We start from the raw sequence: 18066 nt of genomic DNA, 5'->3' as shown, positions 1-18066 counted from the left end.
CAGCATGGTCATGGTGGGAGGAACGGCCCACTTCAGGATTGTGTGGCTGTTATTCTACCAGTGTAGCGACCATAGAGAATGGTCCAGGTCGTCGAACCCTCGGATTGGCCAGCGAGGTCACGTGGGAACGCGACCATGGGGATTGGTCCAGGGAGCGACATCGCTGATTGGCCAGCGATGTCAGGTGCGCGTTTGGCGCCCGTTTTAGTCAGTTCGGCGAAGTCTTCAAGGAAGACAGTAAGTTTGTATTGGTTGTCCTGTACCTTGTTGTTTAACTCTGTATTCGTGTATTGCGGCTGCAATAAACTTCGTCTACAACCAACAAGTTTCGGACTCGCCATATTGGTGACCCCGACGTGATCTGGACGATCACCGACTGAGCAGGAACCCGACGCCTCGTTGACGATGACCGAGCAGGGCACACCGGAGTCAAGCGCGGCGGGCGTCCATCTTCCGTTGTTTTGGACGTACGCACCGCAAGCTTGGTTTATCCACGCCGAGGCTCAATTTCATATAAAGAAGGTGTCGGACGAATCCACAAAGTACTTCTACCTCGTCAGCGCTCTATCGCCGGACACAACCAAGCGCGTGATGCGGTTCATCGTAAATTCACCTGCGGAAGACAAGTACGAGGCCATGAAGAAGGTATTACTGCGAACCTTCGGGTTTAATAAGCATGGTGGTGCGGCAAAACTTCTGCACCTACCGGATCTTGGAGACCAACTGCCTTCCGTCCTCATGGCCGAAATGATGATGCTAGCCGGTGAGCATACGGATTGCCCGATGTTTGAACAGGCATTCCGCGAGAAACTTCCCGAGGATGTCCGACTGCTGCTCACGGATTGTTCTTTTAAGGACCCCGAAGCATATGCAGCGAAAGCGGACGCGCTCATAGCGGCAAAAAACAAGGCAAGTGGTTCAATCAACAAAGTCTCGACATCGGTGACCACGCCACAGCGACGGCAAGATGGCGCCACGTCTCCCGCCAATTCTTCGAAAGCCCGCCAAAAAGATCCGCACAAGCGCGGCTGGTGCTATTATCACCTACGATGGGTTAACGAATCCCGCAACTGTCGTTTGCCTTGTACCTTCGCGGGAAATGCCTCGGCCGATCGTACATAGGGGCAGTTACGATTGGCCAGAACCGGCGCCTCTATGTCCATGATCGATTCACGGACACAGAATTTTTGGTAGACACGGGAGCCATCGTCAGCATAGTGCCGCCGACCGACCTCGAAACCAGATCGGGTAAGACGGGTCCCACCCTCATCGCGGTTAATGGCAGCCCAATTCGCACTTTCGGTACACGGAAGATGTCCCTTGTGTTAGGCCTCCGCACGTACGAATGGCCATTCATCATAGCCGACGTCAAGCAAGCGATCCTGGGCGCAGATTTTCTCTGGGCTTTTTCACTGGTTCCTGATGTCCGCGGTAACGACCTCCGACCCTCTGTCGAAGATGAGCACGTCGCTCCGACAATCGCCGCCTCGCCCAGCCCTACTGTCCAGGCCGTCGTCGCGGCCCCCGACTCGTATGCTGCGATTCTGGCAGAGTTCCCAGAGCTGCTCGTCCAACGTTTTGACGCACCTTCGGCTAAGCACGGTGTGGTCCATCACATCCGCACCGAAGGCCCTCCCGTTTTCGCTCGGGCCAGGAGACTACCGCCAGACAAACTGGTGGTGGCAAGGGCGGAGTTCAGGAAGATGGAGGAAATGGGAATTGTCCGTCAGTCTGACAGCCCGTGGGCCTCGCCGTTACACATGGTCTCCAAGGCATCTGGGGGGTGGAGGCCATGTGGCGATTATCGGCGTCTCAATGCTGTCACCACGGCTGATCGCTACCCCATACCGCACCTACAGGACTTTTCATCTGGGCTGGAAGGAGCGGTGGTCTTTTCCAAAATCGATTTGGTGCGAGGATACCTTCAGATTCCGGTGCGACCGGAGGACATACAGAAAACTGCAACTATTACTCCGTTCGGGTTGTTTGAATGGTTGCGTATGCCTTTCGGTTTAAAGAACGCGGCACAGGCTTTCCAGCGACTGATGGACCGCGTGGGCCGGGGTTTACCCTTTTTGTTTATTTATTTGGACGACATCCTGGTCGCCAGCCCCTCAGTGCAGGAACACCAGGCCCATTTGCGGACCGTGTTCCAGCGGCTCCAAGACCACGGGCTCATTATCCAACCCTCCAAATGTCAATTCGGCCTGCCTGCTCTCGATTTTCTAGGGCACAGAATTACTCCTGCCGGCGCCGCCCCTTTGCCCGAGAAGGTAGAGGCTATCCGGGCTTTTCCCAGGCCCACCACAGTAAAAGGGCTGCAGGAGTTCGTAGGCATGGTTAATTTCTACCATAGATTTGTTCCGGCAGCGGCGCGAGTCCTGCGCCCGCTTTTCCAATGCCTTGCGGGGAATCCGGTAGAGTTGTTGTGGTCCCCGACTGCAGAGTCGGCTTTTACAGCAGCTAAGGATCCTTGGCAGACGCCACCATGTTGGTCCATCCGAGCCCCTCCGCCCCCACGGCCCTGACGGTTGACGCCTCTGACGAGGCAGTGGGCGGGGTTCTGGAGCAGCAGGTCGGTGGCCGTTGGCAGCCTTTAGCGTTTTTCAGCCGGCAACTAAATTCGGCCGAGATGAAATATAGCGCGTTTGACCGAGAGCTTCTAGCGCTCTATTTAGCTGTCCGTCATTTCAGGTACTTCCTCGAGGGCCGCCCATTTGTGGCATTTACGGACCACAAGCCATTAACATTTGCTTTTTTGAAATTGTCTGACCCATGGTCGGCCCGCCAGCAGCGGCATCTAACTGCTATCTCCGAATTTACCACAGATGTCCGTCATGTCGCGGGTAAGCTTAATGCCGTTGCTGACGCCCTGTCTAGACCTGCTTTTCACCCTATTTCGGCGGTGGACTGCGAAGTGGATCCCCAGGAGCTTGCGGAGGCACAGCTCCTAGCGGATACCGTTTCAGCTTACCGGTCCACCACTTCGGGATTGAAGTTGGCCCAGGTAGCTTGTGGGTCGGAGGGCACGAAAGTCTGCTGCGATGTTTCTCTTCCTCGTCCCAGGCCGGTAGTACCGCCCTCCCTTCAGCGCCGGGTTTTCGATGCCATTCATGGGCTGGCGCACCCGTCCATCCTCTCCACCTCTGCCTTGGTAGCAGCGAGGTTTGTCTGGCATGGCCTGCGGAAACAGGTAGCGGGGTGGGCACGTTCCTGCGTGCCCTGTCAGACCGCTAAAGTCCAGCGCCACGTCCAGCCCCCCGTACAGGATTTCGAGGTCCCGGCTTGTCGTTTTTTCCACATCCACGTGGATTTGGTCGGGCCTTTGCCTTCCTCCCGTGGCTACACCCACCTCCTCACGGTGGTGGATCGGTTCACCCGGTGGCCAGAGGCTTTCCCATTGTTTGATATCTCGTCAGCGTCTTGTGCTGGGACTTTGGCCCTTCATTGGGTAGCTCGTTTCGGGGTCCCGGCAGTTATTACAACTGACAGAGGGTCACAGTTCACTTCGTCCCTCTGGGCCGCGCTGGCGGAACTGTACGGGTCCAAGTTACAACCCACAACTGCATATCACCCCCAGGCAAATGGACTCGTAGAAAGGTTCCACCGCCAACTTAAGGCGTCCCTCAGTGCAAGGCTTGAAGGCCCGGACTGGGTAGATCAACTCCCTTGGGTTCTTTTAGGCATCCGGACTGCTCCTAAGCCGGATCTCGGTGCGTCGTCCGCAGAGCTAGTATATGGCTCGACACTTCGAGTACCCGGAGATCTGTTTCCGGACCCTTCAGACCTGCTCCCTACAGTCCCATCCGCGTTAGCATCTCTCCGGGAACGGGTGGGCTCCCTGGCTTCAGTTCCGACTTCACGTCATGGGTGTCCCATGGTACATGAACCGTCTTCCCTGAAGGACTGTGAGTTTGTTTTTCTGCGTAAAGATGCCCATCGCGCCCCGTTGCAGAGGGTCTATCAAGGGCCGTTCCGGGTTTTACGTAAGGGGACGGCTACTTTCACCTTAGACATGGGCGGCAAGAGTGAACTCGTCTCGGTGTCCCGGCTCAAACCGGCCCATTTGGACCCGGATCAACCAGTCCTGGTCGGTCAAACCCCTAGGAGAGGCTGACCTCCGTTAGTTCCGCCCAGTCCGGAAACCCCCGTTCCGGCAGTTCCTCCAGGACCCCCCGTTCCGGCAGTTCCTCCAGGACCCCCCGTTTCGGCAGTTCCTCCAGGACCCCCCGTGCCGGTAGTTCCTCCAGAACCTCTCGTTCCGGCCGTTCCACCAAGTCCGGAACCTCCGGCTCCTGTGGTTCCGGCTGTCCCTCTCCGTACTCGTTATGGTCGCGAAATCCGGCTCCCTGCTAGGTTCCGCACCTCGGGTTCTGGGGGGGGTCATGTAGCGACCATAGAGAATGGTCCAGGTTGTCGAACCCTCGGATTGGCCAGCGAGGTCACGTGGGAACGCGACCATGGGGATTGGTCCAGGGAGCGACATCGCTGATTGGCCAGCGATGTCAGGTGCGCGTTTGGCGCCCGTTTTAGTCAGTTCGGCGAAGTCTTCAAGGAAGACAGTAAGTTTGTATTGGTTGTCCTGTACCTTGTTGTTTAACTCTGTATTCGTGTATTGCGGCTGCAATAAACTTCGTCTACAACCAACAAGTTTCGGACTCGCCATACCAGCACCATTGCAACCAAGGACTTCCGAAAGTTTAAATATTGAGAAAACATTATGTTAAAGACTGAAAATGCACCACCACCACTGACTTTAAAGAGATAACAATGTGCTGGAGATAATTCTATGTTCAGAACTAACATGAGTGCTGCCATTGTAAGAACTCAACAGTGTATATAATTTGAAGAGTAGTGACCGTTTGCTGCTTGTCATTGCTCAGTTTCTGCCAGTGGTGATTGAGATGACAAGATAGTGCTATCGGGACAACCCTTTGTCCCATGGAATCTCCTTGTGAAATGATTTCTTAATTCTAAACAAACTATTGTATTATTTTTCTGAAATTCAGCAGTTACCAAAAACAAATAGCGCTTTGATTACCAAAGAGAACCCGTATGTGTTGCTTAGTAACAGCATGCTGAACAGCCAGAACTTCATTATGTTTCCATGGCACTGTGGATTCTGTTACTAATCTACAAAAGTTGTATTGAACGCTATGCTTTAAAAGTAAACTATGCTAGAAGATGCATGCGATCTGTTCTGTAAAAATTGTTGGTAAATTTCTAAATTATGATTGATTTGTGGAACCCTCTTGATATTTGTGAAGTGCTTGCCTTGATTTCAGTCTCCGATTATCTCCAAATGTTGTTTGACATGTAGTTTCATTGCTGAGAAGTTTTCTTTAGTAGAAGAATTATTTCAACATTTTACCTTGAGAACAATTGTTGCAAGAATTTGAAAAACTCCCTATTTGACTGGTGAGGCGATTTAAAACATGAAACATAATTTTAACTGGGTTAAAGTTAGTTTTAAAATAATTCCTCCCAAGAAATTTCAGGAGGACAAGTCAGATCAAATGGTTTCCCTAAATTTCGTTTTAGTTTAGTTTAGAGATACTGCGCGGAAACAGGCCCTTCGGCCCACCGAGTCTGCACTGACCAATGATCCCCGCACATTAACACTATCCTATGCACACGAGGGACAATTTACATTTATACCAAGTCAATTAACCTACAAACCTGTATGTCTTTGGAGTGTGGGAGGAAACCAAAGATCTCGCAGAAAACCCACGCAGTCATGGGGAGAACGTACAAACTCCGTACAGACAGCACCCGTAGTCGGGATCGAACCCAGGTCTCTGGTGTCGTAAGCGCTGTAAGGCAGCAACTCTACCGCTGTGCCACAGTGACACCCATTATTTCAGACTATGTTCAGATTCCTCCCATGAAAGCACAGAATGCTTGATGCACTCAGCAGTTCAGCCTGAAGAGGAACAATATACATTTCATGTCTGAGACCCTTCGTCAGATCTTTCTCTGGCCTGAAATAACTGCTTCTCTCTCCACAGATGCCGCCTGACCTGCTTTGTGGACATAGTATTATTTCCTATTATTTCAGATTCCCAGCACCTGCATTTTTCTTTGATTTGCAAACCCATCTCAGGGTCTTTGACAGAATATGGTCTAGTCAATAGAGTTGGGTGTGTTTAGGCGTAAATGTCCAGTCTTCCTTGGCTAGCTTAACGAAAATGGATGCCCCCTCCATATTTAAAGACAGCATGACATGAACATTGAACTTTGATTCGAAGTTGGTCAGTTATGAAAGATCGCTCCCAACATGTATGTTGTCATCCTTTTATAACAACTAAACATGGCTGCTGTATAAGACTATTATTCTTAATGTCACTGATGTGGTAGAAATTGTGTGTGAAAGCAGTTTCTAATTTTTTCCCAAACTGATACTTCAGGAAACGACACTATTTCAGAGCAGAACATGGCTTGCTTGTGGGGCAAAAGTAATGTAAAGTGGGGAGATTAAACTGGATGCAGCTCTTCCCCATTTTTATTCAAACATCTGCTTTTGGGACTCTGGTACTATTCCACAAAGTATCAGGTAGTTCCCATTCAGGAACAAACAAACAAACAAATGAGAGTTTTAGTATATAGATTTTAAAGTTCGATTCTAATAGACAGACAACAATACCATAAAGTGGTAAAATATTAAGAGTCTTTACTACGCCAGCGGGAGTGGGAGAGCTGCAACTAGTTTTTTTTTTTTTTTATATCAAAAAAATACTTTATTCAAATAATAAATATCATTTACAAAACATATTTTTAAACAAGCCCATCCGACATTTCCGGAGGTTACATTCGATACAGGCATTCATTTAGACATTTACATACATTTACCCAGTATCCCTTATTTGGAGGGGCGTCTCTCTCCACCACACCCTGCCCCCCATGTCCAGCAGCGGAAGGACCATAGACTGTGCTCCTCCCCCACAGGGCCTTGGCGTTGGCTGCACCAAGCTTCAGAGCGTCCCTCAGCACGTACTCCTGCAGTCTGCAGTGGGCCAGTCGGCAACATTCCTTGACGGACAGCTCGCTCCGCTGGGAGGTCAACAAGGATCGGGCAGACCAAAGAGCGTCTTTCACCGAGTTGATGACCTTCCAGCAGCACTCGATGTCACTCTCGGAATGCGTCCCTGGGAACAGTCCGTAGAGCACAGAGTCCTCTGTGACGGAGCTGCTCGGAATGAATCGTGACAGGGACCCCTGCAGACTCGCCTGGCAAATCCACACTCTTTGAAGAGGTGGGCCACCGTTTCCTCTCCGTAGCAGCCGTCCCGAGGGCAGCGTGCGCTGGTAGTGAGGTTCCGGCGGTGCAGGAAGGATCTGACTGGGAGGGCTCCCCTCACCGCCAGCCAAGCCAGGTCTTGGTGCTTGTTGGTGAGTACTGGCGATGAGGCATTTTGCCAGACAAGCTGGGCTGTCCGTTCTGGGAACCACGCCACAGGATCCATGGAGTCATTCCCCTGCAGTGCCTGCAGGACGTTCCGTGCTGACCACTGCCCGATGGACTTGTGGTCAAAGGTGTTGGTCCGGAAGAACCTGTCCACAAACGACAGATGGTTCGGCAATGTCCAGCTGACTGGCACATTGCGTGGCATCTGCGCCAGGCCCATCCTTCGCAACACCGGGGACAGGTAGAACCTCAGCAGGTAGTGGCATTTGGTGCCCACGTGCTTTGGCTCTATGCTCCGCCTGATGCAGCCACACACGAAAGTGGCCATCAGAATGAGGGCGGCGTTGGGCACGTCTTTTCCCCCGTTGTCTGCCGACTTGTGCATTGTGGCTCGTCGCACCCGGTCCATCGCCGACCCCCAGATGAAGCGGAAAACGGCCCGGGTGATCCCCGTGGCGTAGGAGGGAGGGACGGGCCACACTTGCGCCAAGTACAGCAGCCCCGAGAGCACCTCACACCTGATGACTAGGTTTTTCCCCGTGATGGAGAGGGAGCGCTGCTTCCACAGCTCCAGCTTCTTCCCCACCTTGGCTATCCACTCCAGCCAATTTTTGTCACATGCCTCAGCCTTCCCGAACCAGATCCCCAGCACCTTCAGGAAGTCAGGCTTGATGGTGAAGGGGATGGAAGATCGGTCGGGCCAGTTGCCAAAGAGCATGGCCTCGCTCTTCCTGCGGTTTACCCTGGCCCCCGTGGCCAACTCAAACTGGTCGCAGACGCTGATCAGTCTGCGGACCGACCCTGGATCCGAGCAGAAGACGGCGATCCCACCACCTAGTATGCTTGCATACTATACTAGCAGTCACTCGAAGACCCCACTCACTTACAGAGGGTTTCAGCAACCTTTTTATGCACTAAATACAATGGGTTTTTAGAAGTGATAACAGAACCAGACACCCCACACAGGTGGTCTTGCAAGAGGGTGGGAGTTCAATGAATCATCACCCACTATCACTGACCATTGTCCGAGGTTAACAATTGAGTATATTAACATAAACACATCTTCCTGGTGCTCAACTTTAGAGTGATTGTAACGAGGCTCAGTCTATTAACATAAACACACCTTCCTGGGGCTCAACCTTGTGGTAATTGTTTAAGAGGCTCAAGTCTACTCGGTGCTCTTCTGTATCTGTATCCTGTCCTTTGTAAGATTACAACACCCCTTCTGCAATCTCAAGCCAGCAACTACACAGAGGTAGACTTGCCGGCATCTGAGGTATGCATTTTAATTTAGTGACAGTTCATCTTCATGTAGCATTTGGTCACATACACCTTAACCCTTAAATCCCCTTTTCTCCTTTACATAGATAGATGGCTTGATTGTCCAAAAATGTCTCTGATTGTTTCAATTAAACATTTTTGACAATTTCAGTTTTTAATAATTTTTGGGCAATCAACTTGATATTCTATGTGGTCTCTAATAATAGTTGAGTCAGACTTTATATTATAGAGGTCTACAATCAACTGTTTTCCTGTAAATCCAGAACAAGCTTCGAAACACACAGTTGATCTGGAGTACAGTTTCTCTTGTAATATTTTGAGAAGAGAGGTATCTCTGGCATGAGCTTAATTGCCGTTTGTAAAGGAAGCTCTGATTCGTGTCGTTTTGTGCTCTTACCATTTCACAGCGAGCCAAGGAAGAAGTTACACAAAAGGAGATGAAGGTGAAGCTCCTGAGTGATGCCGTTAACAATTTCAGATCAAAGGCCCCTCCTGCAGCCCATGAAGCTTTGAAGTCTGAGCTGGACATGCTGACGGGCAATTACCAGCGGCTCTGCAGCAGGCTGAACAGAAAGTGCAAGACTCTTGAGGTTTGTCCATTGGATTACAACAGGAGTTTATGTTTGAGCTGAGAGATACAGGGTGGAAACAGGCCCCAAGGCCCACCCAATGCACAGCGACCAGTGATCACCCACTCACACTAGTTCTATATTACCCTCCGTTTTCATCCACTCCCTGCAGATTCGGGGAAATTTACAGCTGCCAATTAACCTACAAACCCGCTTGTTTTTTTGGGGGACGTGGGGTGAAATTGGAGCACCCGGAGGTAATCCACAAGGTCACAGGGAGTGCGTGCAAACTCCACAGGCAGCACCCGAGGGAGGTCAGGATCCAACCTGGATCTCTGGCACCGTGAGGCAGCCAGCAGCTCAACCAGCTGCATCACTGAGCATGACAGTAAAAATATTGTGAACTCATTCTGCTTAGATAGTTATTGATTACATGAATTAAGGTGAAAGAAAGCAACTTACAGGAAACTCCACATGTTTTCAAAGGACTTACCTGACTCACTTCTGGCATGTATGAGTCTATTTCAAAGTTGACGAGAATGGTTGTCAGTGTGTTATTGCTTGTATTAAATAGCCACAATGGAGTTTGTCAGATATTACAATGTGATCTAGACCTTGTTAGATTTTTATTCTCCGTACTTGATGCAAGTAGGGGAAAGGGAGGAGACTGGAAGCATGAGCCAGTTGTGATAGATTAATACATCAATCAAACCTTCCAGTCTGCAGTTTTAGATGTGGCATGCGAAAAGCTTGGTGTATATTTTCCATAATATACAACCCCCTGTGTTATCAGAACGGTGGCAAGTCTATATATCTTTTAGTGCAACGAAGAGTGGAGATTGACTTCCTCGGAAGGTTCAATGTCTGTTTTTTTTTTATCGACATAACTTTTTGCTTGTCTATGAACAGTTACTTCCGTAAAAAGAATATTCACATACTTGGAACACACTCCACAATTCAATGACATCTTGTTGATCGTTGTGCATAATGTTTAATTTTCTCCACTTCCAATCTTGAATCTCCTCCATTGATTCTCAGGAGGTGTGGTCGTGTTGGTGTGAATTACTGTCTTATCTGGAGGCAGAAAATCTATGGCTTGATGAACTGGAGCTTAAACTCAAAGAAACAGAAAACCTACAGGGAGGTGCTGAAGAGATCTCTGAGGCACTTGATGTAAGTAATTGAACCTGCAGGCTTGCATGAATCCTCCTTGTAGCATTCATTGAAAAATAATATGCAAAAGGTATGCAGTTTCAAATGTCACATCTACATTCAGGTTAGTGACAACATTTACCATGGTTTGCAACTCATTCCGTGTTTAAGTTATATTGATTGCTCCTTCAATTTGAGTGGTAAAATATTAAAACTCTGACACTTTTTTTCCAAGCAATAGTGAGAAATTGCTTTGTTTCAATGCAGGCATTTAGTTCTTTACAAAATGCACTCTCAATCTCGCCAGTATGAACCTCATAAATCAGAGAAAGATTTAAATTAATATTTCAATAATTCGGGTCCCATTGTGTTTATAAAAAACTAGGGGGGAAAATGAATGAAATTTTTTTTAAAGCCCAGATGCCGGACATTTCTGACCCACTCCCCCTCTCTCTCTCTCTCTCTCTCTCTCTCTCTCTCTCTCTCTCTCTCTCTCTCTCTCTCTCTGTCTCTGTCTCTGTCTCTCTCTGTCTCTCTCTGTCTGTCTCTGTCTCTCTCTCTCTCTCTCTCTCCTCTCTCTCTCTCTCTCTCTCTCTCTCTCTCTCTCTCTCTCTCTCTCTCTCTCTCTCTCTCTCTCTCTCTCTCTCTTCTCTCTCTCTCTTCTCTCTCTCGCTCTCTCTCTCTCTCTCTCTCTCTCTCTCTCTCTCTCTCTCTCTCTCCCTCTCTCACCCTCTCCCTCTCTTTCACCCATTCCTCTCACTCTCCCTCACTCTCTCCCTCACCCTCTCTCTCACTCCCTCTCCCTCTCTCTCACTCCCTCTCCCTGTCTCTCCATCTCTCTCTCTCCCTCACCCTCTCTCTCTCACTCCCTCTCTCTCACTCCCTCTCCCTGTCTCTCCCTCACCCTCTCTCTCACTCCCTCTCCATGTCTCCCTCACCCTCTCTCTCACTCCCTCTCCCTGTCTCTCCCTCTCCATCTCTCTCACTCCCTCTCTCTCACCCTCTCCCTCTCTTTCACCCATTCCTCTCACTCTCCCTCACTCTCACCCTATCCCTCTCTCTCTCCCTCACCCTCTCTCTCCCTCACCCTCTCTCTCACTCCCTCACCCTCTCTCTCACTCCCTCTCCCTGTCTCTCCCTCTCCCTGTCTCTCCCTCTCCATCTCTCTCACTCCCTCTCCCTGTCTCTCTCTCTCTCTCCCTCACCCTCTCTCTCTCACTCCCTCTCTCTCACTCCCTCACCCTCTCTCTCACTCCCTCTCCCTGTCTCTCCCTCTCCATCTCTCTCACTCCCTCTCCCTGTCTCTCCCTCTCTCTCTCTCCCTCACCCTCTCTCTCACTCCCTCTCCCTGTCTCTCCCTCTCTCTCTCTCCCTCACCCTCTCTCTCTCACTCCCTCTCTCTCACTCCCTCTCCCTGTCTCTCCCTCACCCTCTCTCTCACTCCCTCTCCGTGTCTCCCTCACCCTCTCTCTCACTCCCTCTCCCTGTCTCTCCCTCTCCATCTCTCTCACTCCCTCTCTCTCACTCCCTCTCCCTGTCTCTCCCTCTCCATCTCTCTCACTCCCTCTCTCTCACTCCCTCTCCCTCTCTCTCACTCCCTCACCCTCTCTCTCACTCCCTCTCCATCTCTCTCATTCCATCGCCCTCTCTCTCACTCCCTCACCCTCTCTCTCACTCCCTCACCCTCTATTTCACTCCCTCACCCTCACTCTCTATCACTCCCTTGCCCGCTCTCATCCCTTACCCTCTCTCTCACTCTCACTCTCTCACCCTCTCTCTCACTCCCTTGCTCTCTCTTTCTCCCTTGCCCTCTCTCTCACCCCTCACCCTCACACACGCACATGCCTTCACTATCTAGCATGCACTCTTCCACCTTTGTCCCCACTGTCTCACACACATGCACTCTTCCACCTTTGTTCCCACTGTCTCACACACATGCACTCTTCCACCTTTGTTCCCACTGTCTCACACACACACATGCACTCTTCCACCTTTGTTCCCACTGTCTCACACACACACATGCACTCTCCCTCCGTCACCCAGTAATCCCTCTCTTACATTAATATAGCTTTAGCGTTTCTCTGACCTTCAGCTTCCACCATCATAAAACCATCATTTCCAATTATTACACCTGCTTTTGGAAATAAACATGCATCTCATTACCTCCTCTTTTAAACTGCAGTCCTTCTCTTGACGATAATAAAAGCAGGAAATGCTGGAGATTGTGGGCAGGTCAGGCCAGGCCACACCTGTGGGAGCAGAAGGGTGACCACTTTCACTGACATCCCTTGACTTCCATCTGAACCTGAGCCCACCCGAACAAAACAACAAAACTAAACTGTTGTCAGCTTACATGAGAGTTATAAACTCTACAAAACGTGGTTGTGCATTAAATAGCATGAAGCTGTTGATTTGTCATGTAAGATTATGATCCAAGGATTGCAATGGGATCAATGTCTTGGTTGTGGAAATATCTTGGGAGCTGTTGGAAAGGAACTGCAGATGCTGTAATCTTGAGAAAAACACAAAGTGCCGGAGGCACTCAAGGGATCAGGCAGCATCTGTGGAGGAAATCCGGCATGACACAGTGAGTTCCTCCAGCACTTTGTGTTTTAGGAGCTTTTGAGTTAAATTGAGGTGTTAGATAAGTAGCCCAGTGTCTCTCTCTCCCTTGCATCTTCCACAGTGCATTTCAAGCTCCCGGAAAACCCCTCTGAATAGTCGTTCTAGTTCTTTTGGCCAACTGGCAGCTGAAGGGGTGAAGAATGAAATTGAAAGATACCTTCTGAATTATCTCCACACATTTTTCTTAGTTACAAGGCCTGTGCCCTTGAGGGAATAATTTGGAACATTTGTACCTTTACAGCTTTTACAATATTCCTCACAGCAGTATGTCTTTATTGTCAAAAGCAAGATGTTGATGTGCACTGTGTTGCATAGTAACAATGATCACAATACCATACAATACAAGACAATATATCTTTATTGTCACTGTACAGGGGTACAACGAGATTGGGAATGCGACTTCCATACGATGCAATACATTAATTAGCAAATCGGTATAAATTTAGACAACCCAATGAAACAAAATTAGACACAGTTTTAAAACAGAATAAAGTGCAAGTCGGTCTGTGCCGGTTCACTGTGCGATGTGACCATCCGGCTCAGCAGGACCGGTTCATAGCAGCTATGGCCCTGGGGATGAAGCTGTTCCTGAGTCTGGAGGTGCGGGCGTAGAAGGCCTTGTAGCGTCTGCCCGATGGTAGAAGTTCGAACAGACTGTTGCAGGGGTGCGAGGAGTCTTTGTGGATGCTGGTGGCTTTTCTGAGGCATCGTGTGTTGTAGATGCCCTCCAAGTCTGGTAGCTGTGTTCTGATGGTCCTCTGAGCTCTATGGACTACCCGCTGAAGAGCTTTCTTTTCTGCCTCCATGCAGCTGAGGTACCACACAGGGATGCCATGTGTTAGGATGCTCTCTATGGTGCAGCGGTAGAAGGTCGTCAGCAGCTGTTGGGGCAGACCAGACTTTTTCAGTGTTCTCAGTTAGAGCAGTCGTTGCTGTGCCTTCTTGACCAGCGCAGCGGTGTTAGTGGACCATGTGAGGTCCTCCGAAATGTGAGTGCCCAGAAACCTGAAGCTGGACACTCTCTCCACACTCTCCCCATTGATAAAGATCGGAGCGTATTCCCCGTTGTGTGATCTACGGATGTTGATGATCAGCTCCTTGGTCTTGGTGGTATTTAGGGACAGGTTGTTATCAGAGCACCAGTCCGCCAGGTTCTGCACCTCCGCTCTATAGTTTGTTTCATCACCGTTGGTGATCAGGCCGATCACCGTTATGTCGTCTGCAAACTTGACAATGGTGTTGGTGTCGAATGCAGGAACACAGTCGTGTGTGAAGAGGGAGTAGAGCATGGGGCTCAGAACACAGCCCTGTGGTGTGCCGGTACTCAGGGTGATAGTGGAGGACAGGTGCGGGCCCATTCTCACTGCCTGCGGTCGCTCCAGCAGGAAGTCCAGGATCCAGTCGCATAACGACGAGCTGAGGCCTAGCTGGTGGAGTTTGGTGATGAGCTTGGTGGGGATGACCGTGTTGAAGGCAGAGCTATAGTCTATGAATAGCATCCTCACGTACGTGCCCTGTCTCTCCAGGTGAGTCAGGACAGTGTAATGAGCCAGAGAGATGGCGTCCTCTGTGGATCTGTTTGCCCTGTATGCAAATTGATGTGGGTCCAGTGAGGCAGGGATGCTGGATTTGATGTGTGAGAGGACCAGCCTTTCAAAGCACTTCATGGCTATCGGCGTTAGGGCAACCGGGCGGTAGTCGTTCAGGTTGGTGATCTTTGCTTTTTTCGGCACCGGCACTATGGTAGCCGACTTCAGGCACTTGGGGACCTTAGGCAGAGATAACGACAGGTTAAAGATCCTGGTGAATACCTCAGCCAACTGTTCAGCACAGTCCCTAAGTACCCTTCCTTGAACTCCATCTGGGCCTGCAGCCTTGCGTGGGTTGACCCTTTGCAGAGCGCGTTGTACCTCCTGTGTGCTCAGTTGCAAGACCAGTCCCTCCGCCTTGGCTGGGGTTCTTCCACTCAAGGTGGTGTTGCCAGTTTCGAAGCGGGCAAAAAAGGTGTTTAGCTCGTTGGTTAGTGTGATATCACTGTGGGGGCAGGCAGGGCTGCTCTTGTAGCCAGTGACGTCCCTGACACCCTGCCACATGCTTCTGGTGTCCGTGGTGTTGAAGTGGTCTTCCACCCGTTGCCTGTGGGTGTCTTTGGCCCTTTTTATACCTCTGTTCAAGTTTGACCTGGCAACACTGTATGCTGAAGTGTCACCAGATTTAAAGGCATTGTTGCGTGCCCTCAGCAGATTCTGTACCTCCTTGTTCATCCAGGGTTTCCGGTTTGGGAACATCTTTATCTCCTTGTCCTCCGTGACATTCTCCACACAGCAGTTGATGTAGGAGAGCACAGTGGATGCGTATTCCTCCAAGTCTACCTCTGAACCGTAGGTGGCCTGTTGTGCAAACAGGTCCCAGTCGGTGCGATCAAAGCAGTCCTGGAGTTGTAGGGTGGCATCCTCAGGCCATATTTTGACCATCTTTACTGTAGGTTTGGTCTTGCGGATGAGGGGTTTGTATGCGGGCAGTGGAAGCAGTGAGAGGTGATCGGATTGTCCCAGGGGAGAGCTCTGTAGGCGTCCTTTACGTTGGTATACACTTTATCCAGCGTGTTTGAGCCCCTGGTAGGGCACTGCACATGCTGATGGAATTTGTGGAGCGTGGCTCGTAGGTCGACCTGATTAAAGTCCCCGGCAACAGTGAAGGCACCGTCGGGGTGGGCATCCTGCTGCTTGCTGATGGCCGAGTGCAGCTGTGCTAGCGCTAGGTTAGCATTAGCCTGTGGGGGAATGTATGCGGCCATGTTGATGACCACAGTAAACTCCCGAGGCAGATAGAACGGCCTACATTTGAGCAGTAGGTACTCCAGGTCTGGGGAGCAGTAGCTCTCTATTGCGGTGTGGTTGGTGCACCAGTCATTGTTGATGTAGATACAGAGCCCCCTGCCCTTGCTCTTACCGGAGTCCTTTGTTCTATCGGCCCGCTGTAGTGACCGGTTTGTTAGCTCCACAGCCCCGTCGGGAACCAGCGCGTTGAGCCAGGGATCGCTGGGTGTTGATCCACAGCCGTGCCTCATCCAGCTTGTTGGGGAGTGACTGGACATTGGCGAGAAAGACGCTTGGAAGGGATGGTCTTTGTGTGGCCCTCCGTAGCCTGGCCTGCACCCCCACCCCGCTCTCCATCCACGTTTTTGCTTCTCCCTGCGCTGTCCCGTCTCCATCCCTCCGGTGTGGTGGTCCAGGGGGTTGTTCTGCCGAGCTCCGTCGGGATTTTGGTGTCGGTGCTGGATTTCCTCGTACTGTTGGTGAGTTTTAGTGTTCATTTGAGTTCTTTGTTTTATGGGTTTTATGGGTGTACTTTCCTGGGTTTTTTCGCAGCTGCATTCGGTGCTGGGCTGCTCCGAATTGCGTCGGTCTGGGGAGCGCAAAGCTGCTGCGTCTAGACACACCGCCATCTTTATCACGCATCCACTTTAATCTTTTATCACTGGCCCACTTCCACCTTTGAGAATAGTTACGGCCAGCAGCAGTGCACATTGTCACTTTGATAAGAGATGTGCTGTTTCATTAATTATTCACAGCCTAAGGTGGCCAGTAATCAGCAGGTAAAACTTTTGTGATTACTAAAACATTTACGTATAAAAAATGAACCAAAAATGCATGGTTTATTGCCAATGGAAGATAACATTGTGCAATTACTTGTCAAAGCCCAGAGCTACAGACAGATGATATGACAAGTTAACTAAATGAGCTCTGACACACTCAGGTACACATGGTCTACACATTGATGGGAGTAGGGTTATTTTCCAAATTGCAAGAATGTGCTATGTTTATGTGGATAGACACATGCAAGGTATTCTATTTCCTTTTATCTTGCTGTGAAGAAAGATTGGATATTAATAGAACTTGAACCGTATGGTACAGTGTCACTTCATTATGCACCTTTTCCATTTGAAATGTTTTGCCAGTCAGAGAATTTATAACTTGATGTCAGCGCTTATTAAATATTGGAAGTTGATAATGTGGCCTGATGCCATTTGTGGTGTAGAGATTGCACTGTAAATATAAGCATGAGGCACCTGATTAATGCCAGACTTCAAAATCATTTCCTTCCATTGCTTTGGATTTGTTTCAGTCCCTGGAAAGCGTTATGCGTCACCCTGATGATAATCAAAGTCAAATCCGTGAGCTGGCTCAGACACTGACTGATGGTGAGATTCTGGATGAGCTGATCAATGAAAAGTTGGAGACATTCAACACTCGTTTGGAAGAACAGTTGCAAAAGGTGAGACTGATACACAGGGCTCATTCGGACAATTTTGTAATCATTGTGTTGGGAGGAACTGCGGATGCTGACTTACACTGAAGACATTTTCTAAACTTCCTTATCGTCTGCTTAGATCTGTCATTTTCACACCTTACCCCTTCATATCTCTAGACTCCCTCTCCCCCAACTCTCAGTCTGAAGAAGAGTCTCGACCCAAAACGTCACCCATTCCTTCTCTCCAGAGATGCTGCCTGTCCCACTGAGTTACTCCAGCATTTTGTGTCTAATTTTGTACCTTTGATTGCCTGATGAAATCTAATGTTCATGTTTTTGTAAAGATTTGGTGGCAGTGGGTCAGAATCAAGCAAGACAGACTTGCTATGTCCGATTTTATTTCCTAATTATTTCTGCACTTCGTTGGGACAACAGTACGGTGTGGATTGTGAACTTATGGAAGATCGCTACTATCAACTTCAGGTCACGGAATGGCTTTTGAATTCTGAATTGCAGTTTCCTTTACCACATTTCTAATCTATGCAAGGTGTAAGTAAGTGTTATTGTCATCTGTACATTAGTTGGAGAATAAAAAATTGGTAGTATTCAGAATTGTTCACTTGCTTAAAAGATGAAGTTGAATTGAGAGGGCTTATTGGCCCAAGGCATTGAAAACTGGCCTTGTGAATTTGCCATGGAAGTAATTAGTTCCTGTGTGGTTTTGTGCCTCTTCTATTACGTGTGCATCAGAGTTCCTCTGCCACCATACTCTCTTAATTA

At 49.6% G+C, this 18066-nt stretch overlaps 1 protein-coding gene across 9 annotated transcripts in view; it reads left to right on the top strand.

The window, feature by feature from the left end:
• The window catches only part of dmd (dystrophin), a 1595363-nt gene that overhangs the window by 548536 nt on the left and 1028761 nt on the right, over positions 1–18066 (top strand). For all 9 annotated transcript variants that reach the window (XM_078408877.1, XM_078408870.1, XM_078408878.1 and 6 more), the window contains exons 26-28: positions 9094–9276; positions 10294–10428; positions 17161–17310. In XM_078408877.1, the coding sequence (XP_078265003.1) occupies positions 9094–9276; positions 10294–10428; positions 17161–17310 (468 nt within the window). The remainder of the gene's footprint in view (positions 1–9093; positions 9277–10293; positions 10429–17160; positions 17311–18066) is intronic.

The sequence above is a fragment of the Rhinoraja longicauda genome, chromosome 12 (assembly GCF_053455715.1).
Source record: "Rhinoraja longicauda isolate Sanriku21f chromosome 12, sRhiLon1.1, whole genome shotgun sequence".
NCBI lineage: Eukaryota > Metazoa > Chordata > Chondrichthyes > Rajiformes > Arhynchobatidae > Rhinoraja > Rhinoraja longicauda.
Note: the sequence above shows the minus strand (reverse complement) of the source record. Positions and strands in the feature narration are given on the sequence as shown.